Source organism: Lonchura striata, chromosome 12, assembly GCF_046129695.1.
Source record: "Lonchura striata isolate bLonStr1 chromosome 12, bLonStr1.mat, whole genome shotgun sequence".
Taxonomy (NCBI): Eukaryota; Metazoa; Chordata; class Aves; order Passeriformes; family Estrildidae; genus Lonchura; species Lonchura striata.
Genome location: NC_134614.1, coordinates 19940295 through 19966341, shown reverse-complemented (window position 1 = coordinate 19966341; position 26047 = coordinate 19940295). Strand labels below are relative to the sequence as shown.

The following is a 26047-nucleotide window of genomic DNA, read 5'->3' as shown; positions in this document are numbered from 1 at the left end:
TATAAAACCCAAACTATTAATTTGGTGTGGACATTCTAACTTTACGAAAAATGGTATTAGAATTTTGTTTGTTGGGGGTTATTTGGGTGTTTCTTTAAAAGAGAATCGATTTTCTGTTCCACATCATTATAAGCTAGAAAAAACCAAACCCAGTTTAAAATCAATTTAAACTATCAGTGTTTATTAACAGCTCTCAAAACAAGTAGGGAACTGGCATCCAGTGGCAGAACTTCCAGTGACAACCTGCAGGATTGAGCTGTTACCCCATAACCCCAGAGGCCTCTCTGCAGCTGTTTGCAGGAGAAAGTTATTTTTATAATTGGTGACAAAAGAATCACTGACAGAGTTATATTTCCACAGAGGCCATCACATGTGATTTCTTTTTTTATTTACTAATCTGCCAAACATATAAGAGCAGACATGTAAGTTTTGCTGGGTCACAAAAGCACCTATGGAACACAAGATCCCCCAGAATTAGCACTACCCCAGGGGATGGAAGCACTACTCCTGATGGATGAAAGATGAGTAGGAGGATGTTCTTCCTTATTTGCACTGAAACACTACATCCTATTCTGCTCCAAATGATACTGAGAGGTTCCATGTTCAGAAAGTCTTATAGAGGATTCCATCAGCAGAAGGCCAGCACTGCCTGCTGCTAGCCCACAACAGTTTCAGAAGTGTTGCAACCTAAGACTGACATTAATTATTAAAGGAAGATTTACAGTAAGTTCATTCTTTAATTCAGGCAGACTGACCCAACCAGATCCACTGGCCAGCAACTGTTCCTGCAACAAACTCGAAGTGGATGCTGAGAAACTCTCCCAGACAGTGCAAAAGCAGCAGTGTTGAGCCAGTGTTAGCCTGATCCTCTCATTTAATTTCCAAGTAATGCTATTCCCATCTATAAAGAAAAAGAGAGACTGGTGCATGGTTTCCCAAGCAAATACAAACTAAATGAGTTCTGTTCTTAGCTTGGGAAAACTTCCACGACAAGCACTAAAGAGATGGGTTAATAAAATGGATCATTTTGCTCAAAGAACAAAGGAACGTATTTGGCACTCATATCTGAGAGATAAAGGGTTAAAACAGTTGCCCATTTCCTCAACTGGACAACTACTACTATTGTAAAGTCCTTATTCAGCTGAATTCCATCAGGCCATGCTGTCTTAACACAATCTGACATGTACCTTTTCAAGATCTTGGATTTTTTCCCCTCTTCTCTGCCTCTCAGCAGCAGACACCAGGAATAAATACACCCAAAAAGCCAAATGGTAATCCAAACAAAGTAATATTTAATTATCAAGTTGGGGAGACTGATGACCAGACAGAGTAATTTCTTTTCTTATAAAAAACAAAACAAAACACACTTGCCAGGTCCTTGGAGGCAACACAATACTGGGTTTTGTTTCAAGTTCATAACTTGGCTCTTAAAGTAGTTGATAATGAACCAGCAGGCATTATTTTAAATCAACCAGTTTTATTAAATGAGCCAGAAAGGAAAGAGGCAGGGCTAATTACCAACATTCCTTGATGAATTACCTAGCGGTGTGTGGTAAATCTCCAGGCGTCTTTGTCTTTATCCCCAAATTTATCCCTTACTTATTTCTCAAGAGGTTAAAGGACATGGGGCTAATTAAGGAACCAATCCAATGACAGACAGAATCATTCAAGGTAAGGCTGGTTTTCACTCTTTCAAGCTTTTGCATCTCTGCCTGGTACTTCTTAATCTAATTTAAAAAAAAAAAATACTGCTGGGGAGAGGGAAGAAAAGTACTAATCTTGTCACGGTCAGGCAGGTTGAAATTGCCATGCAGTGCTGGGCAAAATGCTACATATTTGTAATTTAGCCAATAAGAAATTCCTTAAGCCTCTCTTGAATGGCAGGAATGCCTCCAGCTTGTCACTTTGAATTCATTCACTACACAGGTTCAGCATCTCAGAGAATAATGCTGCCAAACCAGCTGAAGAACTGAAATATTTGTGAGTATACCTAATACCCAACGATTACTTTAAGCAGATCTGAGTTTTCACATTTAAAATTTAACGCCTATCAAAGGTGTCAGCAGAGGCCCCCCTGGATCTCCCCCCAGCCCCTACATTTTCCAGCACTGTGTGTGGCTCTGGGTATTATTTTCTGCTAAATTAAGCCATGGCTTCAGCAAACACAACTGCAGTGACCAGCACTCACCCTCTTCTTACAGCTTTGGCTCCAGGAGTAAGGTGGTTATTAAATTCATGTTGCCTGACAAAGGACTTGGTACAAGCTGCTAAAACCTGTTAGCTGGGGGCTGTGGAGCCTCAGCAATGCTCTTAATACCCACAACTATGGGCACCTACAAATCTTAATCTGCACAAGATTAACTCATCTTCTGCAGGTCCAAAACAGCCACTGACACGTGGTGAACTACCATTTTCCCAAGGTCTGGTAACTCAGCCAGCAGATAATATGTCTAGACCATAAAAAAAAGAGTGCTTTGAAGCTGTAACAGACACAACTTAGCAAGCTCTTCTTAATTTTGTAGATGCTACCCTGCCAGCGGGAAGACAGCAAATCCTCAAGACCACCAACTAGGATATAAACCAGCAAGAATTTCCAAGGAGCAATCAGAGCTTGGACCTCCAGCTATCTGTAGCATTTTGTCGGAGAATATCCTGCTTTCCTCTGTGCCAAATATTGTTATTTCAAACTTCCAGGTAACTACTGAGCTTGCAAGGCAATAGCTCTGTGAAGGGCAGTTTCTCACCTATTTTCCCACTCTGCTCATATCATTTTCCCAAGAAATCCTCTCACCCCCAGCAGCAGCACAGTCTGTCTCACAACTTCGGGAGCTGCATTTTTATGTCACAGCGACCACAGCTGAAGAAACAAGATGGAAAGATCAGACACCTTCATCAGCAACGAGTTCTCTCAAGAGCCAAGCAACACACATGTTTGCATGCATTGGAAAAGGGCATTTGGGACGAAGGGTGAGAGCAGCGTTTTGCACTAGCAGTCAACCATCAGATACTTGTACACAGAAGTATGCTGCCCCCTCGAATTCCATGCATTTTTAATGTCTAATACCCTGGGTGTTAAGCAAGAGTTTACATTTTACCCCTATTACTGATGCAGACCTCAAGCACCAGTGCTTGTTTTAAAATAGCTTTCAACCCACTGAGCAAGCAAAAGATTTAAGGCCTGAGAGATACTTTTACTTACATGAAAGCTGAAGAAGCAAGGCAGACTTTAGTAGTTCTGTAGTTAAATGCAAGTTCTTCTTTATGAAGAATTTGCTGATGACTTAAGGTATGTCACCAAAAGTAAGTAACCTTAGTTTAAATGTTTTATCTGCAGCTCACCAAGACTCAGTCTGGCAAATCACTTGTCTAAGTTCTTGATTGCAAATACACAGCAGGCTTACCTAACACACCAGCACACACTACTATCTACCATTGTCAGGTGAGATTAAATTAACTTTCAATCAGATAATCATGTCCACAAACACACATTTGCTGGGGCAGGCACTACCACACGTTTATCTTGCCATCCCATTGTTCTCTTCTTCAGAACTGTGAGATAAGTCCTCCACACAATGAAGTCTTATGGTAATTATTACACCAAGAATACTATTGCCAGCTGCTGAGCCTTTCCTGCCAGGCAGAGCTTCCACAGGTCACTCTGGAAAAATAATAGGAGGAGGTATTTTTTTGATATGTGTCCAATAGTCATTAAAATCAAACAGAAGAAACGTTTGGCATTTCAAAAATGAAGAAATACAGGGTTTCTGATGCAGAGATTATTGTGGTGGCACATTTAAAGTCTGAATGAGTAAGGACATGAGGGTGAAGGAGAGAGGCAAGGCTGGCTGCCTGCACTCCTGTCCACTCAGAAAAGTGGGAACAGGGAAAGATGAGTACAAACTGCAGCAATGGGATGGCACTGAGCAGGAGACAACCACAGCCACCCTGGTATCAGCAGTGATCAGCCCACAGTACTACCATGAGGTGAGCAAAGATGTTGGAATAATAAAGCAAGAGAGGGAATCCAGTACACAGGATCTGGTTCCAGGCTTTGAAGAAGTTTCATCTTGCTTAGGACAAGAAAGAAAGGCCATGATGAAATTTTGGCACCAAAAGAGCAATTAAGATCTACCATGAAGACAAACCCAGGCAGTTTAGCAGGGGGAATCTGCAGTGAGGGCTTTAGTGGCAGACAAATTTTTGAATATTTATCATACTATAAGCATTGTTGTATAGAGACAGACTATTAAAATGCCTTAATGACAAACATTAAAAATGAGTTTGTGGCCTATGCTTCCATACAAATGATTTTAGATACATATATATAAGATATACATGTGTCTATTTTGGGGTGAACTGCCCTATTAGCAAGAGCTGGCAGTATATGCACAAGTCGAGATTTCTCTCCAGAAAGCAAAGACCTCAACATGTAGATCCCCAAAGCAGGACCACCTTCTCCAGTTCCCCTGGAGCATGGGAACTGTTTTCTTATTCTCCAAAAACAAGCTCAAAGGGGATGAAATGGACCTGTTACATTATCTGCTGGTGAGGAGACCTGCTTTTACTTTATTACTTGCAAAGCATTTTTGTAGCTCTCCAAAGATATCTGTACCACTGCAGGTTCCCACTGCAGCCCTTAAGGCTCTTCTTGGCAGTATTATCAAGCATCTCCCATCTGTGCCAAGGAAGAGTTACATTCTTCAAACCCCAATGGCAGACAAAGAAGGAGGAAGAGGTATGAGAAGTCCAGCAGATTTCTGCCTTGCTATGCATTTGGTGTGACAATGCTCAGGAGGAAGGGGATGTGCAGCAACCTCATCCTGGGAGCATTTGCATCCAGCAGCAGGGACAGGGACCCAGAGCACATCCCCAGTTTAGGCTCCATCAACCCGTGACCTGGTGCATCACATCAGAAACATGACAGCAAGTGTCACATCCACGCACTGAGAAACGCCAACAAGTGACACGGAGGGCCAGAGGGAAGAAATGTTCACCCTTAATTCTCCACCTTCCATCTGCTTAGTGAGACATGCAGAGGGCTGGGTGTCAGCTGCCCACCAGTAATGTTTTCAATCCTGCAAGAACTGGGAATATTTTCAGGGGAAGTGATCTGCAATTCTGTGGGCCGGCGCTGGCCCTGAGCCTCCTTTGCTGCCTCCTGAGGATGCTCCTGTGCTCCCGTGGAGGACACACACCAGCCTCAGCTCCTGCAATGCCACACTGGCTTTTGGGCAGGCAGGCTCAAAGCATTTAGGGCATTGTGTCATACTTCTATACAGTAAGCTTGATCCAGATATCAGGCAAAGCAATACAAGTCACACAGCACAGCTACAATTCAGTTTTAAGATGAACTCTTCGCAAAGATGCTAATCCTTTTAAATGTAAATAAAAAAAACCATAAGGAATGGGTTCTTATGGGATCCCATCCTTAATGGGATTTACTAGGGCTTGAAATCACTCCAATAAATAATTTTTTTATGTTATATTCCTATTTCCAAAGCAGAGAAAGAAGGTGAATTGCAGCAGAAGCAAAGAATTCCTGGTGACATCTCTCTGCAGTGCTGGAGATGGATGAGAAGGTGCTCAAAGACAAACCAGCCCATGAAGCCAACCCCAACTCTGCAGAAGTATAACCACAAGCTGTAACAAATCTTCCTTTTGCTATTAGAGTTGAAGAGATACTGTTCCAAAAGCATCAAATCTACTCCCAGTCAATCTCTTAATTAGGCAGCACAAAGCAATGCAAAATTTGAATTCCAGCAGGTCATCTCCTACCTTGCCAAGCTACATTACTTGGCAAAGGAGTGATGCAATGAGAAGTCATTACTCAAGAAAATGAAATCCCATTTATTCACATGGCCTTGAGCATTCTATGTTATGCAATCTGGAGATGCCTATGCAACGTGACATAGATTAGTACATATTTCTCTTTCTGTATTGTTTCTAAATGGACATCTTGAAAACAAATATAAAATCCAAGCTCATTAACACCTCTGGCTTCTTTTTCAACCAGTCATTCTGAATTACCATCCTCAGATAATATGCAAGTATTATTCTCCTTCTCACACTGTGAGATATGGGTGAAAGGGCAAGTCACAGAACATAATTAAAACCACTAAATACTGACAAATTCAACAGGCTTAGAGTGGGATTTTTTGATGCAAAGTACCAAAACAAACAAACAAACAAACAGACTCAAAAACAGCTGCTAGATTTGGTCTTGTTTGTGAAGTAACATTGAAAAAAGATCACTTTTAAACAAAGTGCCTTGCAGATTAACATTTCTGAAAGTGTAAAAATCCACTTTTTGTCTATTTTCCCTATTTGTCTCATTCTTTAAGGCCACTAAATCCAGGCCATCTGGATAGTAAAGCTAGCAACTTAGTTCCCCATCTATCTATTAAAACTTCTGTACAGCTCATATGGAAAATTTGTCTACGGCTAAAAAACAACTGAAGTGTAAAAAGCAGCTGCAGGGAAATGATGTCACTGCAGCCAGAGCTGGCTGTCAGCACACTGGCACCAGGAAGATCCTGAGTTATTGTTAATCTCAGCTTTTGAGCCAGATATTGTATCTGAAAACAAAAAAAACCCACAAAAAACACACACAAAAAAATAAATAAAGGTAAAACCCTAAAACAATCCCACCCAAAACAACAAAGAAAATTATATGGATCTTTCACCAAATCTTACTCCCACTGAAGCCTCAGTGGTAATTTTCAGGAAGATCATTACTTCAAACCTGGAATTTTGTACTAATTATTTTTTATTTTTTTGTACAGAACTGGTCCACTGTTATGAATAAGGATAAAAAGGTGAGCATTTTCCTCCACCAAAAACACACACAGCAAAACTATGCAAAGCAGTTTTGCTGTTTTTCTCAGTTTTGCAGTTTTCCTCTCTTCTCACAGGCAGAGTCCAAGAGGACTTGGTTTTGCTAGTTTTGACTGTTACTTATGGAAATGTAGGTGATGAGAAAACAGACATCATTTTGGTCCAGCAGTTTGCTCATATTTCCACAACTATCACCTTCAAAATGGAATTCCATTGCCAAAAAGGTACCTGTTGCCAGTACCTATTTTTATTTTACAAGTCGCTTAAGGACACATACTCTTAATTTTTTCTTCTACAGGGCCATGCACTCCTATTTAGGCTAAAGACAAGTGGAGGAGAGGTGTCCTGCCTCTTTCCAGGAGATCCTTCCCCATCAGAGGGAAATGGGGGACAAATACCTTTTTTAGAATCCTAAGGTTAGAGGGGTCAAGTTTAAGTCCTGTGGGTGCAGTTTCCTAGCAATGCTCCAGCAGGTTACAGCTTTGCACACAAATCCTGTGACCAGCTAGGTCCCAGGAACCCCATTTCCATCACCTTTTGGCTGCAAAGATTTCTGAGGTTTGTCCCTCTGCAGAGATTTCTAAGTTTGTCCCTCAGAAATCAAGTGCTGCCTTCCCTCCTCTCCCATAGAAAGAGGCATTTGCAAAATGAACAATAATGACAACTGCTAATGGTTCTTTCAAGATGTTACGCTCATTCCTGATCAGTAAAATATCATCAGAAAATAAACACCTTCCTACAAGTTTTCACAGTATTTAAAAAATACCCTAAAACCTGTTTTATAACAGATTAGGATGAAAGGATGTAAAAAATGTAATATATGCTTATTTAGCTAGGTGCATCACAAAAAACCCCTATTTCATAGCACCTACACATCTGCTGGATCTGAATTATAACTACAGGCATAACCTGGAAACAAGCTGAAGAAATTGTTATACGCAAACACTGTGAGTAATACACAAACATTAGACAAAACAATTCTTCCCAGACAATTTCAGACTCCTTAGGATGGATATATGCCCACGTGCTCAAAGAATATTATATTTAATTTTTAATGGAAATGTGTGTATGGAGACAGAATTAAAAATTCAACTGCTGCCTTTTTGCTCCTAGATCACATACTGGACTATGACTCTACTATCCCAAATCAAGTTTTAGTGCTGAAAACACAACACCATAATGCAGATTATATAAATAAAATGATCCTATATTTTCCCCATAAACCTGTCACACAGACCCCCCCCAAAATCCTGAGAGAGCAAGTCTATTTTAAAACTGAATTTCTGACTGCGTATAATTGGTATACAACAGCAACAAGCAAAACACGAGCGGTTTGTCACCAAATTTATGTGGTAATTTATGTGGTAAGAATATGTTCGCTGACTAAACAACAAACTGTAATAAAAAGATCCAACAACAAAGCAGAGCAAACTCTACTAAATTGGTAAAAATCATATTTTCATTAAATATGTCAGCAAACTTCTCCAAAACATTTGACATTGTTTTACTCACACATTTCACGGTGCTTCAGCCTACTTGAATTTAAACAGTGCGTGAAATTATCTCTTTTCTTATAGCTGTTCACGTTTTTCCCTGAGTAATTAGCAAGCTACATCCCCTTTGACAGAGGGACACTAACAAGCTCCCACAGTTTCCAGTGGGACAAGGAATCCAAAGCTACTAATAGCAAACAAGTCATTTAAACAAAAAAAGGATTACAAAGACTTGTTGCAAGTAGCTGGAAACTCACCCATATTTCAGATTAAGGCTTTCTGAGGAGTTCTTTTGTAAAGTGTTTTGACTCCATCTTACAAAACTATTTCATTGTTTTCCTTTAAAAACCAAAACACTGATTTGTTATCTACTAATAATTTCTTTGTATTAAAAGAAATTACGCACTAGAAAGATGGAGAAGCGCTTTCCAATGGGAAAATGACGGAAAACTTAGTTTTGTTACAAAACCTCCCTCCGGAGATCGCAAAGTTGAAAGAAAACAAGAGTTAGATAAATTTCTTTAAAAAGTTTTTCCATTCTTTGCTACCAGCCCAACAAAACAAGCTGCAAAATAAGCCAGAGCACAGCTTATTTGCAAAATTTGATTGCTGAAAACGCCTATAACCGCGTCCCCGTTAAATGAAGCGGGTTTTGAGGAGCTCCTGAGCGGAAAGGTGCGTACCTTGAGGACCTCCATGGGCACCTGGGTGGCGGGGGGCAGGCTGGTGGGGACGCTGACGTTGATGGCAGGTGTCTGGCTCACGGGCACTCGCTGCTGCATGAACTGAGCTGCCTGCTGCTTCTGCTGCTGCTCCCGACGCTCCTGCTCCTGCATCTGCTCACGCATGAGCTGCTGTCGGAGCAGGATCCGTGAGGTCATGCTGGAGGAGCTTAAGGGAGGCTTGGAAGCGCCAGGATGCTCGGAATTGCTGTGGGAAGACGAGAGAAAGACAGGTCAGCTTCCAGCAAGCAGGATGGCAGCTCCAGGCCAGAGCTGGTGGAGTCCCAGGGGAACGTGGGGCGCGATGGGCGAGGATCCGCGGCACCGCGAGAGGGGAATTCGGAGCCGACCTACTTCAGGTACGTAGCGGCCACCTTAACTTGACTACGACCAAGCCATTCCCCAAACGCCAACATCCAGCTGTAAAGAGCCATTTGCTCTTTCAAATTTTTCAGTAACCACCCACGAGAAAAAGAAATGCTTTTATAGACAGTGGTAGGCACATTTATTCCTTTTTTTTTTTTAAAGAAAACTAGTAATAAAGAACTAAAGCAAGTCTAATATTGGTATGGATAATACCAATTGGACTCCAGTCCAATGATCTAGCTCAAAGTAAAGTGAATCTACCTGTCCCATGAAAACACAACAAAACATAGTTCACTTATTTCCTGCATAATGCTACCTTAGGGTTGGGCTTGCTGGCAGTGACTTTTCAGAAATAGAAAACAGACGTCTACAAAAAAGCCAACTCCCACCCCAGGCCCCCCAGCATCTTCCAAGCATCGTCAGATACAAAAAACAGGCAAAATAAACAACGGTAACAGCTTTATTCCAGTCATACTACACAAAGAGCAACAGGCTGGCCCAAGCCAGCACGCAACACTTTACTACCCAAGAGGTAAATCTAGGCCATTGGCAAGCAGAGCATTGGGACAGTCTATGGGACTTGGCCATGGACTGCAGGGACACTTTCTAGAGCAACTCATCATTTTCTTAGCCCACAGAACCAAAACCCATGGGCCATGCCTTGGCAAGCCAGCAATAACCCTCCTGGTTCCAGGAGGAAGCTGCTTGTGAAACCCCCACCCCTGGCACCGGTGCAGATACCTGCAGGATGCTGGCAGGACACACAAGTCTGGGAGCCAGCATCCCTTCCAGGTCTTGCTCAGAAGCCGCGGGCACTGAGCACTGCTTGTACTCCGACAGCCAGAGCCAGCACTGCTGGAAGTTTTCCGGCTTTGTTTAGGACTGATGTTGAACACAGTTCAGGGCAGAAACAAAAAAAAAGGAGAACCCACGCTTACTACCCCAAGAGATCAAACTCTGCTCTTCCAGAGCACACATTTTGGGGGCAGGGAGGCAGGGGACCATCTTGCTATTTAAGACCTGTCATGTTGAAACATTCACAGAGACACTGATCCTTTTGATGAAACAAGAGAAAACCTTTGTGGTGAAACTAATGCAGCTGCGGAATAATCGTACTAATTAGCTGCTCAAGACAAGTCATTGACTGTGATACTTGTAAAAAACACTCCCTTTTCAATTAAGGGTGAAGCATTCTCACATCTAAATCCAGCAGCTTGTTTTCTGGCTGCACATCTAAACCACTTTCACATTTCCAAACCAAAAGAGATGCTTTATTTCCATGACCAGGATAGTTATAGATCAGTGGTCTCCCAATTGTTTTGATTATGCATTCCTACCAGGAATGTCTGAACATGCAGCCCCAAAATAAATTTACTTATTTATTTATGAACTACATACATTTATTGCTGAAATGCTCATATTTTCTTTCTGCCCACTAATAACACTGCACATCCCACCTCAGAGACCACTGTAATACCATGAGAAAAATAAAAGCCACCCAAATGCTGCATTCAGGGAAGGATTCATTCTCCTCATGTTGGAAAAAGGCCAATTTTGTACCACACTTGTCAGCATTCTCATTTGTGTGTTACTGGCAATTTTTACAGATACCTAATGTTGCAAAATTGGTAACCCAGCAGTTCCTCCCACCTTCTTTCATTTTGAACTGTTTCTCCATCTATGAAAGCCAAGTGCGCTAAAAACCATCTCAGAAGAACCTTCCTACATAAAAAATGTTGGGGAAAGAGGGAGAAGGAAGGAGAAATTATTTCCACAGCATTTCAAACAGATCCTGCCAGGAACCTCATCTTGCTCACACAACTATTTTACCTACTTGCACCAAGCGTCCTTCCAGCTTCCTGCAGGCGATTCAGAACTCTACTATTGATCAAAAATCATAAACAAAAGCTTCAAGTATTGTGTCTTTTAATGAGACAACAGTCCTTGAAAATGCTGGTCTGCCAAATTCCTCCTCAAAGGGCAAAGATGCTCCAGACTTTTTTTCTTCTGCAATTCTGCTCAGTATTTTACATGGCAAAAAGGCAGGGGAGCCCTGAACGCAGAGAGTGTGGACAGCCACGTGCTGCCAGACTTCAGCTACTGCCACAGCATCATGGAATTGTTTAGGTTGGAAGAGATCTCCAGGACCACCAGGTCCAACCATTAACCCAGCACTGCCAAGCCCACCACTAAACCACGTCCCCAAGTGCCACATCTACATGTCTTTTAAATACCTCCAGTGATGGTGACTCAGCCATCTCCCTGACAGGCTGTTCCAGTGCTTGGCAACTCTTTCAGTGAAGAAATTCTTTGTAATGTTCAATCTAAACTTCCTCTGGCACAACTTGGGGCCATCTCCTCTTATCTTACCCATTACTAACTGGGAAAGGGAGATGGGCACCCAACCATCACACCATCAGCGCAGGTGAGTTCAAATAATGCTTATTCTGGGATAAAAGCTGCTGCACAACACCTGCCTGCCTAACCAGACGCTTCTGTCACAAGAACTGGGAAGGAACATGGACAGATTTCCTGTCATTTATTCCCAGGTGTCTGCAAAGCTCCTCCTATGTGCGTGACAGTCTCCCCATACCAGTATTCTTTCCACCTGCCAAGAGTGGCACTGATCAAACATGGAAAACACTTTGAAACTTTAGTCTATCTTCCTCTAAGTCTGCCCCATGCATCACACAGATCATTCTCCCGTCCAGCTTCCCTTCTGCACCACGTCTGCTCACCTCCTCAAGCACAGAATAGAAGGAACAGAAGATGGTTTGGGTTTTGTGACCATGTACCTCCACAGAGTAAACAGGAGTGTTGTCAGAAACTCACTTTTCCAACCAAAGAAGTGATTAAAAACTTGTTATTTCACAAGCTTCATCCAGAGAGTTTTGAAAATGGTCATTTTTAAAGCTTCTTGACCTTACATGCTGTGCACAGGCAGATCTCCCATGACCACGCTCGGTGCCAGGTACCACAGAACAATCCAGAGTGGACATGTGGATCCAAAACTCCCCTACACAAACTGATTCACCCCCAGATTACGTGGAGCCAGGAGCAGAGCCCACACACAGCTAATATACTATGCAATTCAGATACTTCCTGCAAACAATTTATGGAAACCATCTAATTGCAATAAATGAAACCGACTCATCCTTTTAATTGACACATGATTAAACCAGTTATCCATTAGCACGCTAATAAGCACAGTGAAATATAGACTGGGAGTTATTAGTTATGTGTCATGAGCTGATACAATTAATCATGAAGTGATAAAGCTGTATTAAATAGTTTAAATTACACATCCTTTGCACAGATGCCTGGGAAATGTTAGCTACTGCATATGTGAGTTATTATGCAGGTAGCCATTACATAATAAAAGGCAACTGATCACATTAAAATCAAGTTTGATTCTGTTGTCATAGACCCACAGAAACCATAACCTTCCCAGATGTTTACTGATTATTTTATCTGTCCCCTTAGGCAAAAAGACAAACTCATCTTTCGTTGGACAGTTTTGTTTTCAGATTCTATAAATTGATCAAACAAATGCTCTGGGTCACATGCATTAATTATGAGTTATCTGATGTACAAGTATTATTTTGCACTATCTATGCATTGATTAAAAAACTTCTCTGGAGACTGTGAAGTGGGGAAAAAATTAACTTTGCTTTTTAACTACTTTAGAAACTTTGTTTTTGAAGATTTTTAAGAAAAAAATTTCTCCAATGTAATGTTTCTTAGACAAATTAGACAAAGAGCCTTCAAAGCCACTTGTTCTGGGAAGGATGGACTACCCTGCTATTAACTAAGAAATGGCACATAAGAGGGAGGCTGCTGCTCTCTTTCCTCCGTTCATGCCAACTGTTTGTTAATGGGTTAGTCCACTGAGAAAACAGCCAAGAAAAGCAGATTTAGCACCTCAAGAAATCCATTGAGCTGGACCAGATCTCAGAGGTAATAACACCAGATTTAAATGTTTTTGTTTATGTCCTACCCTTCTCCCATTCATAATTATTCATAGAGAAAATAAAGGCATCCACATTTGAGTGGTAATATTGGCAACCTCTCATCTTCTTACTTTAAAGATTAAGATTGTGCTATGCTATAATGGTGGATACTTAAATACTTGACCTCCAGAAGTCATTTTCAGAGGAGACCACCACTCAGCTCGTAGAAAATCACTACAGTTTCTTCAAAATGAAAGTTGATTTGTACAAATTCTGTTTTCAATCTCTCAACCAAGCAGTAAAATCTCAAGAAACTTTTTTGTTCCCTGTACTGCATATGTGGCTGAAGCAACAATGCCTGTATTAGCTTCTGACCTTCTAGCCAGCAATGCTGTTTGCCTCAGAAAGGAGTGACAGGAAAGTGAAGAATAGCAAAAGAAAAAAATAAATGCAAGGAGGAGCCAGATTGCACGCACCACCACCACTCCAAAAAAAAAGTCTAATACAAAACACAAAAAGTCCAGAAACAACAAAAAAACCCCTACACAATCCTTTTCCCCTTCAGCCAAGGTAAGGGATTGTAACTACTACAGCATTTTCCCTGGAGCACTTTGTACTTCATTCCTAACATTTAATAATTGATTGTGGGTTACAGCGACGCTCCGCTCGCCGCGCCAACTGCCTGGCGCTGCTTGAAGTATCAATGCAAAAAAAAACAAGTCCAAGATTTGGCACCCTCCTACGTCCTGACTTGCCAAGGACAAAGCAGTGTGGAGACCTTTATCAGCCTTTATAATAAAGCCAGGACAACGTTTCAGGCTCCTACATGAAAGGTTTCCGCACTCGAAGGTTACACGTTTAAAGAAATAGGCTGCCTGACCCTGCTCCACCATGGAGGTAAATGTTTTCTGTGCCTCCTAAATGCTTTTGCATCCTGACCTGCACTGCTTGCCTTGTACCACGGGCTGCACCCACAGAACAGAACACAGCCCAGAAGGCACCCACCCATCTGCCTGGATGCACTGAGTGCACCTGGTTGGGTGGGGAAGGCAGAACCCTGCAACTTCCATCCACCATGCACACCTACTACACCAAGGAGCTAAGGGCTGAATTTCAAATCAAATTAATTCAGGGAACCAACCTGCTTAAAACAAAACAAAATCAAAACCACACAAAACCCCTCCAAAACAACCCAACCCCACAAACAAAAATATTCAATCCTCAAAAATTTTTTTAAGTTGTTGTACACCATGTAGTAGTTTTCCATTTTTCTTCCTGTATTTAAAACACACCTTCACAAGTGGCTGAACATAATGCTTTCTGAACTTAATGAAAACCTCTCTCATGACCCAGGAGCGCTCAGTAAATAATTATTAAGCTCTGGAGGTGGCTTTTGCATGAGTGTTGACTTAATAAAATGCCGTAAGTTGATCTGCTTGAATGCCCATTTACTTGGGGACACAGCTTGCAGTATAGCCTGGAAAGCCTGATCTTGTCCAGATTAAGGAACAAGGTAAAATTAAGAGGTTCTGTCTAGAAGCTGCAAAGGTCACATTTTACAATCCTTTACTACTACTGCTGATAAAAGGGAGATGAAAAATTGCAAACCTAAAGTATCATCAAAGACCTCCATATTATAACAGTGAGAATACACCAAGTTTTTTTTGCACCGAAACTGAACTTCTGTTAGCCCAAATCGGTGGTTTTGCCATGAAGTTTCAGACCAAGAGACACATATATGTATATACATTTAAACACAGAGTCTTCCCCTCCTGAAAGGCACCCTCAGTACCTGAGCTGGGCAGCCCAGCTGCTGTGGCTCTGCAGAGAACAGTGGCCAGCCCCAGGCACAGTAATCCTCAATTCCCAGAGCACAACCTCCACCACACCAAACCAACCCCGCTCACGGTGCCCCGGCAAAGCATCACTCACAGACAGAGGCTGTCAAAGGAGCAGGGCATGAACATCTGGACAGCTTCCATCTTTTCCCCCCAAATTTTGTGTCCAAGGGCTTGTGCTGAGCACCCCCGGGTGAAAGCCAAGCGGCGCCCGGGCCGGCTGTGTCTCCAGGGGAGGCTCCAGATAAGGACCTGGCAACTCCAATCCCCAGGGAGCAGCGGCTCCCGGCACTGCAGACCTGTGCAATCCAGCACCTACCGAGGAGAAAACAACGGCCTTGAGGCGGCACGGCCAGGGGGTCCCAGGAAAAGGCTCCGAAACAGCCCGGGAGTTTGGAGTCAGCATCCTGCTGCATCCCGTCTCACCTGCACGGGAGCGCCGCGCAGCCGCCCGATGCGCACGGATCTGCGGGACGCTGGATCCGCGGGATTTGGGGTAAATTCCGTGGGCTGAGCGGATCCCAGGGGCTGCACCACCCTCACTGCCCCGCAAGGAATGGGAGAAACCCAAGACACGGGCTGGCATTGAAAGCACTTCTCCCATTCATTAATTAAAAGGGGTGTGATCAGGTCATTAACACCATCAGCGGATAAGGGCTGTCTGTAACAGCACCGTTTTCTCACGATCTTTATCGCCAAAAAGATGAAGGGAAAGGGTGGGTGCAAGACAAATTTGTTTTCTGGGATGCAACTTCTTCGCATTCAAGGTTCACCTAGGCGAACCTCCACCTAGGAACCACTGGACATGCACCTCTCAAGAGCCTGAACCACATCTGTAATGGCACAGAGTCGATGTGACAGCGCACACACCATTTCCCCAGCTCCACCTCTGCTCAAACAGGCTGGAAAAGAACACACAGCTACACAAATACCCAAGCTCCCAAAAATGTCCCACGAAGGGCTGAATGAATTTAAAATGTAGCCGACTGGTTTGATGCTTCTCCTCAAATTTTTGAAGTTTCTATCACAAACTCAGAGAAAACATTAACAAAAAAATAAAAGAGGAAAAAAAGGCATGGTGCAGATTTGCCTTTCACTTAAAAGTCTGACCTTGTTAAAGGCTTTTTAAACTTTTTTTCAGACACCACATCTATGGGCACTTCCCTCTCTAAAGGGCTCTACGCAAATTTGCAAAACAAAAAGCCAGATTGCTAAAACAACCAAGAGGTGATAAAAGAAAAAGCGAGGAGATAAGGCTCCGAGAGCAATCTGTAGGTTTTGATTTTGTAATGCAGAATTTACCTTTTTTAATCTGGGTAAACAGCGATGATAACACTGTTGCTGACAGGGAAGATGAGGTATGACCACCACACTTTTTGGTACTTTACAACTACACAGTGCCCAGGTCTGGCTTCACAGCACTTTTCTGCTGTATCTTGGCTTAGAAATTATTGCTTCCACAGCTGGATAACAAGTTTATTCACAGAGGCAGTTTGCAGCAGATGACAAGGCTCAATCATGTAGTGTTCACAGCCTCTAGCCATAATTCACATGCCCAGACTCCTTCCCTGCTAAAAAGTGTTCCTCAAGGCTTACAGGACCAGCAATTCCCAGCCTAAACCATTCCATTCATCCAAGGTTTTCTGCTTATTGACTCCACTGTTACAGCACTATTCAACACCTTCCAAAGAGGATGAGGCAGCTGGAAGCCTCATCTCCTGCAGATGACATCCTGGCTCTGGCATGCTGAGCAAACAGGATCTTGAGGAGCAAAAGGGAAAGTGTTTATGGAAGACTTGCTTTAAATGATTAAGAATCCCAAACAGTCATGATGAGAACCACACAATGACTTCTGTGCTTGGTATGTCAGCATTATCAGCACGTAGGACTTGCTCACAACACTAAAAGCAATGTGCAAGGGAACAAACAACCCATCACTGCAATAATATTAACATTAAACCAGTCTTGGACAGATATTATGCAAACTCTCACTTGAGTCTCTAGCCACAGCACTAGCTGTTCATTACTGGACCTGATCAGATCAGCAATGTCTTTAGCAACTCTTCTTTCTAACAAAGCAACTCCCTAGGCTGCATAAACCAATTCCTCAGTGTCCCCATGCTTGGAACAAACCTCAGTTTTAGAGTGCCTTAAGCATTTCTCATGTTACTTCTACCTTTTTATCTATTTGTGGAAAAGTTACTGGGGCAAAGAGGATTGTGCAAGCTGAAGTACTTGGGGCGAGGGTAAAAAAAGCTCTTATCCAGTGACAAGTTACTTTACCAACCGCTTGGATATTTACACTGCAATTACAATTTGCAATTGCAGGACAGATGTGCCAGACTTGCTGCCTTGGGTTTTCACAGCACAGACAGGAAGGTGGGATAAGCTCCAGCTGTCCATGTAAGGAAGCATGAGTGATGTTTACAAACTTGCTAATTGAGGCAAAGCAAAACGGAGGAATTGCCCAACTGCAAACAGCTAAAGGCAGGTGGCCTTTAATTCTCTTGCTTAGACACTCAGTGCTCCCACAACACCCCTGACATGGGAGAACCCCAAAACAAGGCTCCTGGAGGAAGCAAACCTCCTCAGTTTATTAGGCATCACTGCTATGCTGTCAGCAGCATCCTCAGTACAGGCACACCCAGTAAAGAGCCCTTCTGTCATCAGCACCTCTCCCAAATCCCAAATTTGGGGATTCCCAATGTTTGGTACAGTCTCTGTGTGCTTGCAACCTCAGAGTGTGCACTGTGGGGCAGGATGGCTGGGGCAGAACAGTGTAAATATTATTTGGAGGGACCTTTTACCTGCCAACCCACAGCTGTAAATTCTGTTTTAATCTGTCACATTTTCAGGATCTACAGTCTTTCACAGAAATATCTGGCATTGATTTAAAGCCTTCAGCACTGGGGAAGGGCATCTCCAAGGACTTTTTTGGTAATTCCCCCTCTTCCCTCATCAAAACAATTCTGCATCTTGTTTCAAGCCAGAAACGGCTCATGAACATCAGAGAGAGAATGAGGAAAATAATTACTTAAACATGGGATCACATGTAAATACAAGAAATACCAAATGAAAACCATGGTACAGAATGAAGTCTCATTCAAAATAAAAACATGCAAGCAACATTTATACTTCTTGAATTCACAGAGTCAAAAATATATACAAAAATACCTACCCTAACTTATTTATAGGTCTTTTAACACCTCAAATATGGTCCTGCTAATACACAGCCTTAATTTAATTTTGCAATTACCTTTCTGCTCTGCGTGTCTTATGTTGCATCTAAAATGCACAAGCACATCTCAAAGAGGAGATGTTAGGAACAATCTTCAGAAATAACTTTATGCAACCAAATACAATCTCAAAAATTAACACAGCTGCTGAGTTTCTAGAAAATGGGATTATCGCAAGTAAAACTGTTCAGCACAGCCCATGTTTTGCACAGTTGAGCCATGTTGCCCATGCCACTTGTAGCAGGAACACTACTTCTTACTTTTCAAAATACATTACAGCCCTTGCTTTACTTTTGAAAAAAGAGCAGCCAACTCAAAACTATTTACAAGCCTTTCTGTTAGACCCTCCTAATCTGTTCTGCACGGCCAGAAGCACAGCACTTGAATGGCTATTTCTGTTCAAAGCTATATTTGTTGTGGAACTACTGCAAACTCCTGAATCATGTAAACAGAGGCAGGAGCCAAAAAAATATTTCACTGGACTTGAAGTTCACATCTGCCTTAGTTACTAGGACAAAAAAATAAAGGCAGGGCTTAGCTTATAACCAATAAATCCTGCAAAGACTATAGTTAATCATGCATTCCTGCAACAGGGTTTTGTTTAATCTGGTTTACTTAGCATTTGTGACCTTGGCAAAGTACCTGCTGGAGCACTCACCATTTTTGTGGAGCAGCATTTCACACCTTCTGTTATTTTAGGCCTCAGCAGGCGACTGTACAGTGCTGCATTAGTGAGCCACGTTCATAAACACGCAGCAAAGTCACCTGGAAATGATGTGCAGCTCCAGACTTGCTGGAGCCCAGCAGCCAACTGTACTGCCATCCCTAAAAAGCAGCATTGTAGCAGCTCTCTGTCAAGACCTGCAGCTGCAACTTTGGGGGAAACAAATGCTTGGAAACATGCTGCTGGAGCAAAGTGACCCTGCCACTTCTTCAGCTTCTTGGCTCAGAAAAGTCAGCGCTAAACAAACCATGCCTTCACCTCACCCTACTAGACTGGAAGAAAAGTTCACCTTCTCTGCACTCACCACCTTCTATTCCTCACGATCCTCCTCCAGCAGGAACAATCCCCAATATTCCCAACAAACTGGAAACCATGAAAACCCCCAAGACAACAATGAAAACCCACAGAGATGCTTGATCCCAAGTTCCCACAGATTACACTGATCTACCACTTCGGGGAGGGACCAGTTCTGCCCAGTGGCCTTTGGCATTGAGGTACTGCAGGCAGGAGGACAAGCAGCATGTGTTTGGGTAAGAATAAGACATCACAGGTGGATTAAGTAAAACAAAAAATATATACCTAATACACTGAAAATATTTTTTCCTTCCACATTCACGAACTGCAACTGGCTTTACAAGTATTCATGGGAGGAAAAACAATTTTTTTTTTTTACAAATTCCAGAACAAACAAGATGATTTGCTAAACTTTCTTGTTTTTAAAAGCAGATAATGCAAGTATAATGGATAACAGCTTTTATCATCTATCTTACCAAAGTGTATTTTTGTACAAATCTTGAACTTCATCTTAAACTAAGATATTCTACCTTTGAAGTGTTATACTTCTGTGTCACTTCCCATCACACAGCTACAACCTGGCTACAGAATTTCTAATCTCAGTAGAAGGATATATATTTAAATTTGCCTTGAATTGACAATATAGACTACTTAAAGTTGCATTAAAGCCAGTAATTTTCAGAGTACCAAAAACAGACATCAGCTGTCAATGCCAGAGTTATTCAATTAACACTTACACAGCCAAAGCACTTTGTAATCCTTACACAAGCTTCCAAAACAAACCCCAAAACAGAAACAGCCAAAAAGACAACCCCCATGCCTGGACTGGGGGAAGGCAGCTTCTGTAGAATTTCTGATCTGGCCAGCTCCCAGACATCTCCCTTTCCACACTAGATGGAGCTTTGTCCCCTCTTCACCAGCCCTCTGGCAGTGCCCTGAGCTGGAATAAAAAGGGTAAAGAGGCAAAGGGAGAAACAGCAGCATCACCCCAGATAAACAGCCTGCAGCAGTGGCTTCAGGAACAGCAAGACACCAGCGAGACCTGGGCTCTCACCGTGCCCTCCTGGCTCTCTGATTTTAACACAGCCCTGTTTTGCCATTTTTGAAGAATGGAAGATTTCAACAGTTCCATGTGCCAATCCATGCTGAGCTCCTACCAGCCTTTACCATGGCTGCAAGGCACTGCCTGAGCTCCCATCACAGTCAAATTACTCTTCTTTTCCTCCCCTTATAAAGGGACAGCATTTAAGCTTATTACCAGATTACAGACCTGAATTGCTCACTGGCCTTCCTGTATCCCTCTTCATATTCCCAGTTATTTTCTTTCAAAATAAGCTCTTCAATCTCTTCTCTATTAACCTGAAACATCTGTTCCAAATGCCTCTGTTCAGGCTCCAGCCTTGGATCCGCAGACACTTTGGGGAAGCAACTCATGGATAAAATTCCCCATGATTTGTATCTGTTGGATTTGGTCTGTATTGTTTCAAATCACAGGTCAAAAGAAACAGCTCATCCTTCTGGTGAGCTGCCACAACTCCATTAGGATCTTTCAAAGCACAACAGGATATGGTACATCATCTGTATTTCCCTGATGAATTTAAACTCAATGGGACTGAGAGGAGCCCAGGGGAATGAGTCACTCCCGATGTCACAAATGGCCAAGCACTGCAAAGCACAAAAAGCAGCAGCCTCAGGCTGTATCAGACAAGGCAATGCCAGAGAGGATGGAGAAGCACAAAACCTGTGTGTGCCTTGTGGGCAAGGGCTCCTGCTTGGGCAACGTGCCCAAGAACATGGAGCTAAAATTGAGGGGATAAGGGAAACAAGCCCACATTATAGTGGGAAGCTAAAGAAAAGTTTGGAGGTTGACAGGAGTGAGTGTTGCTGTCTATAAATACAGCAGAGAAACAAACACCCAGGAGAGAACAACCCTGGCACGTCACCAAGCGATATAAACCTGCCATGAACAAGATTAAATTGGTATCAGCAGTCTCATTCTGAGAAGTTCAGACCTGGAACCATTTCCAGCTGGAGGACTGGCGAAGGAACAACATGCTCCTTTGCAAATAAAGACTGGTTGCCTAATCAAAGTAGGTCACTGTGGAATAAAGCAGCCAGCAACGAATTGCAGGATAGAGAATCACAGAATCAATAAGGTTGGAGAAGACCTTTAAGATCATCAAGTCCAACCTTTGACCAACCACCACCTTGTGAATCACAGCACAGCACTGAGTGCCATGTCCAGCCATTTCCTGAGCACAGAAGATGCCCTGCAGGCAAAAGGACAGATGTAGAGCAAAGCAAACCCTTTGGCAAAGCAGATGGATCTGAAGAAGTACTGGAATATTGCACACAACGGGAGCTCTTGCCTTCACATACACCATGCTGAATTAAAGCAGCAGATAATACCTCAAAAATGCAACCCCTCCTTTCTAAATTAGAGATTAGAGGTTCCCTCAAAACAAACAAACTCAAGAAATAGCTACTACAAAAAGAGACATCCTAAAGTAGACAGAAGGCATGCAGAGCAGGAGGTTTCATCCAGAGCAGATTTAAGAGGGATACCTTTTGAAGGCAAGACAGCAGCTGGAGAGTCCAACAGCCACCATCACCCAATGGCTTCCAACACAAGGCTTTAGAGCAGAGCCCCTTGGGGACACACGGCCTGGGCAGTACAGACAGAAGGGGAAAACATCTCTAAATCCCAGAACGCTCCATCCTCTGTAGCCAACAGCCATGCCCTGTTATCCTATCCAGCACTGACAAGCAGCACAAGACACAACTGAAGCTTCCAGGCTCTTACAACATCTGCTCACAGCCTTAGCAGAGAAGAACCTTTCAGTTTGTTACAGCAGCATGAATACTCAAACCTGTGACAGCCTGTATCTGTTCAACACCCTCAACGTGCCACCAAAATTTCCCCTGAAGTTCAAGAGTGGAGCATAATGAAAACACCTTCACTGACCATATTATTTCCAGCCTGGGAACAAAGAACTCCAGCCTCCGGTGTGCTTTTAATACAGGCTAATTTATTCTGAAAAAAGTAATAATTAAGTAGACAAAACCAAAGTATGGAACCTGAAAAACACCTTCCTGTCTGGCAGAGCAAGTGCTTTCTAAGGACACACTAGCTCCTAGCCGCTCCTGCTGCTAAAATCATTTATTAAAAGTAACTTGGGAAAAGCAGAGATGATCTCAAAAATACACAGCAATGCTAAGCTGAAAAAGTTACACTGAAAAAAAAAAAACACAAAGCAGAGCAAATAATTTAATCACAAGAATATATTAATGTAAGTCTATATCCAACTTGTTTGAAACTGGAGTCTTTAATATTTGAGTGATTATATATGTTTCTAAAAATCTCACAAGTGTTTAGTACTACCAAAATGCCAGCACATTAAATCTTTACAGACTAGGATTGAGAAATTCCCTGAAACAAGAGGAAAAAAGCCCTAGGCAAAAAACCATAATAATCAATTTTCTCCACCCATCCCACCACATGCCTCTGCAGAACCAGCATCAGGTAAATTGGGGATTGCAGAGTCAGCCAGAATAAAGCAGTTCCCAGGCCAAAGGGCTTTCAAGCAGGTCCAAGACCTTGGTACTGTGGTGGCCCAGGACAAAAAATGCAGATGAAGCACTAGCAAGTGCCAGAAGGGAGGTGCTAACACCAAAACCAGCCTGACAGTTACTTCTTCAGGTGAACTGTACTAATCCTTAGTTAAGAAAAAGCTCAGTATACTACCATCAAAAATAAAAAGGCATTAAAAGGCTACTGTGATTCCAGTGAATGTTTGAGAGGGTGAAAAAAAGCCTTTTCCATGTCCACATGCAAACAGCTGGAGATAGCAGGGATGGGCTGACTAGCCTTAGCCTGATGAAAACACAGGTTTTAAGCACAAAAATTCCCATATTTATGATTTTCTCATTGCACTATTCAACAGCAGCATCATTTTATCAACCTCTCAAATACTACCCTCCAGGAAGCAACACACATGGGGTTTTCCATAATCACTAGAGCACCAAAAAAATAATTATGTTGGCAGAAAACTGATAGATTTTCTACAGCGAAGTTTCTTTATAATTTTTCATTTGAGATTAAATGTAATAAAGTTCCTTAGTACTAAAAAAAACAAATACACAAATGTAAGGTGGATCCCAACCTGCAGGCATTTTTGTATCAGTTAACATTTCACATGCAAAAAAATGTAAACAGTGAAGTTCAAGCCAGAACGAAGATCTTTCCTCAATTCAAATAAAAACATGAATATAGCTATTTATCTTAAAATATTTTGAGCAACCTGGTCTAGTAGAAGGTGTCCCTGCCCTTGGCATGGGGGTTGGAATTGGATTCTCTTTAAGGTCCCTTCCAACCCAAACAAATCTGTAATTCTAGGATTCCCAGTGGTGGTGAGAAGCATGGGAAGAAGACAAGGAAATGAAAAACAAAACAAAGTGCCTACAGAAAACAGATTTAAAACTGTATTTCCGCATGGCAACAAAGAAACATGCTGCTTGGAAACACCCTTCCATTTCTGTTTAACATAATGGTGGTGGGAATTCCTGCCAAAGTAAACGTCAAAAATTTGTTTGCCATGGAGGAAAACTGAGCAAACTGGAGTTCTGTGTGCAGAATCCTGTTTCAAGAGGGTGAAGGTTTCTTTGTTCCCTTTAATGCCAGGTCACTTCAAACTTTTGTGCCTACATACTTTACTATGCTTGCAAAACCTTCAAAACAATTTTAAAAAAAAGAAAACTTGAAGATGAAAAATTTTAATAACCCACTCCTAAAAACCAAAAAAGCCTTCCAACATGCCATGTGTAAAAATATCACCAAGTCTGACATCTTTCTGATTCTATCAGTCTACTTCCAAAATTTTGGAATCTTTGAATCCAAAATATTATTCATGCAGTGCACAGAGAAGGTTTGTTTCAAAAAAATGTTTGCATGAAATCCAGAAAAAAAAAATAGATGTATTTACAACGTTGGTAAAAATTACATAATCTGTCCTCTTAGATGGCAGTTTCTGACCATTAACAACCGTAACTGCAGATAAGACCTTTTATTCAATTATCATGCTAAATTTCACATTTCTGTAAGCAGCATGATAAAGCAGCTCAATGACTCCTCCCCTGCTTATCTGTTATCCCAGTATCATTTCTGACACTAGAAAAATAATTGAAACTTTCTAGGTTGTTGCTCAGCTGCCCCAACAGATCCCTGTGCACTAACAAGAGTTTTCTTTCTGTATCTCTCCTTTCCAGTTAGGTCTTCTGCAATACCATGGTTTTAAGTTTGTATCTTCAGCACACAGACATGTGGGCAAACAGCAATTCCTGAAATTTGTTACTTATTCAAGATATTTCTTGTGGTATTTGTCATAGCAACCTCAGGATGTAAACTCAAATTGCAAATCAGACTTTTAACTGCTGCAGGACTGGGGAGAAAAAGAGGCTGATTGAAATTATTAGACAGCAACTCTCACGGAACATTTAATTCCAGCATTAAATTCAGGCAGGTACTCAGCACATCACAACCAAACTTTGGGACATGGTCCCAAACCCAAGGAAATCAATAGCAGTATTTTATTCTGATTTCCCATAGAATCTTTGAGAACAACACAGCATTTTTAGCCAAAAACCTGCCTGCCCTTGCAGCACCTGAGGAAACTGCCTTCGCAGGCAGCATGGATCCCACCACGTACAGAGCCAGCTCTGCAGTCCACAGCATCTGCCACGGAGCAAACCCTGCCCCAGCTGGCTGCACATGAAAGCACATGCAAAAGCTCTTGTGTATGCTTGTTCAGCTGGTTTGAGAAAGAAAAAGAAATGAGCAAGAAAATATTGGAGTTTTTTGTGGCTCCAAGTCAGGTAATTTCTCTGTTTTCTTCCTACCTGGGCCAGGAGGAGAGAGGGAAAACTAAAACAGAATGATCACACACCACTGCTTCTCCATCTCTGCCAGCCAGCTGCAGGAGCTGACGTGCAGGCACAACCCCAGGCTGGCACCAGGAGGGACAACTGCTCTGTGGAGCTCTGCTGCAGCTCAGAGAACAAAAAAGACCAAGGACTTACCCCGGGGATTCATCCTTTCACGTTTCAATCCAAGGCAAGGCAAGAGTTCCCTGGGACCTGAGCTCCTGGTGGCCACAGAACCAAGACTAAACAGAAAGGTCTCAGTAAGCACTGGCTTCCAGAAACTGCACTTCCACTCCTACCATCCACCTCCTAACCCTGCTGCTGCATTTGTGGCTGCCTTTGTTAGAACACTTCTGCAAATGAAAACAGATGAGTAACTATTGCTGCTTTAGCAAACTCCCAAGCCCATGGTCACTAATAATAGCTTTGTTCCTTTTATTACTAAACAAAACCAAAAAAAAAAAAAAAAAAGTTTAAATGCTTGTATAAAATGCACATTGCTGAATGTTTTCTTTCATTGATCCAGGGCTGTTTCCCCATATGAGCTTAGGCCCAGGACTCTGGAACAATTTCTGTGATCAACACGATGTGGAGTGATCTCAGGCTGTTCGAGGGGGCTTCCCTCACAAAAAAATTTTAAAAATCATGTTTTGTGCTCCTTCATTTGAGAC

General features: G+C 42.3%; 1 protein-coding gene across 4 annotated transcripts in view; it reads right to left on the bottom strand.

The window, feature by feature from the left end:
* The window catches only part of MITF (melanocyte inducing transcription factor), a 99382-nt gene that overhangs the window by 34893 nt on the left and 38442 nt on the right, over positions 1–26047 (bottom strand). For all 4 annotated transcript variants that reach the window (XM_021550772.2, XM_077786167.1, XM_021550781.2 and 1 more), the window contains one exon: positions 9011–9257. In XM_021550772.2, coding sequence (XP_021406447.2) covers positions 9011–9257 — 247 coding nt within the window. The remainder of the gene's footprint in view (positions 1–9010; positions 9258–26047) is intronic.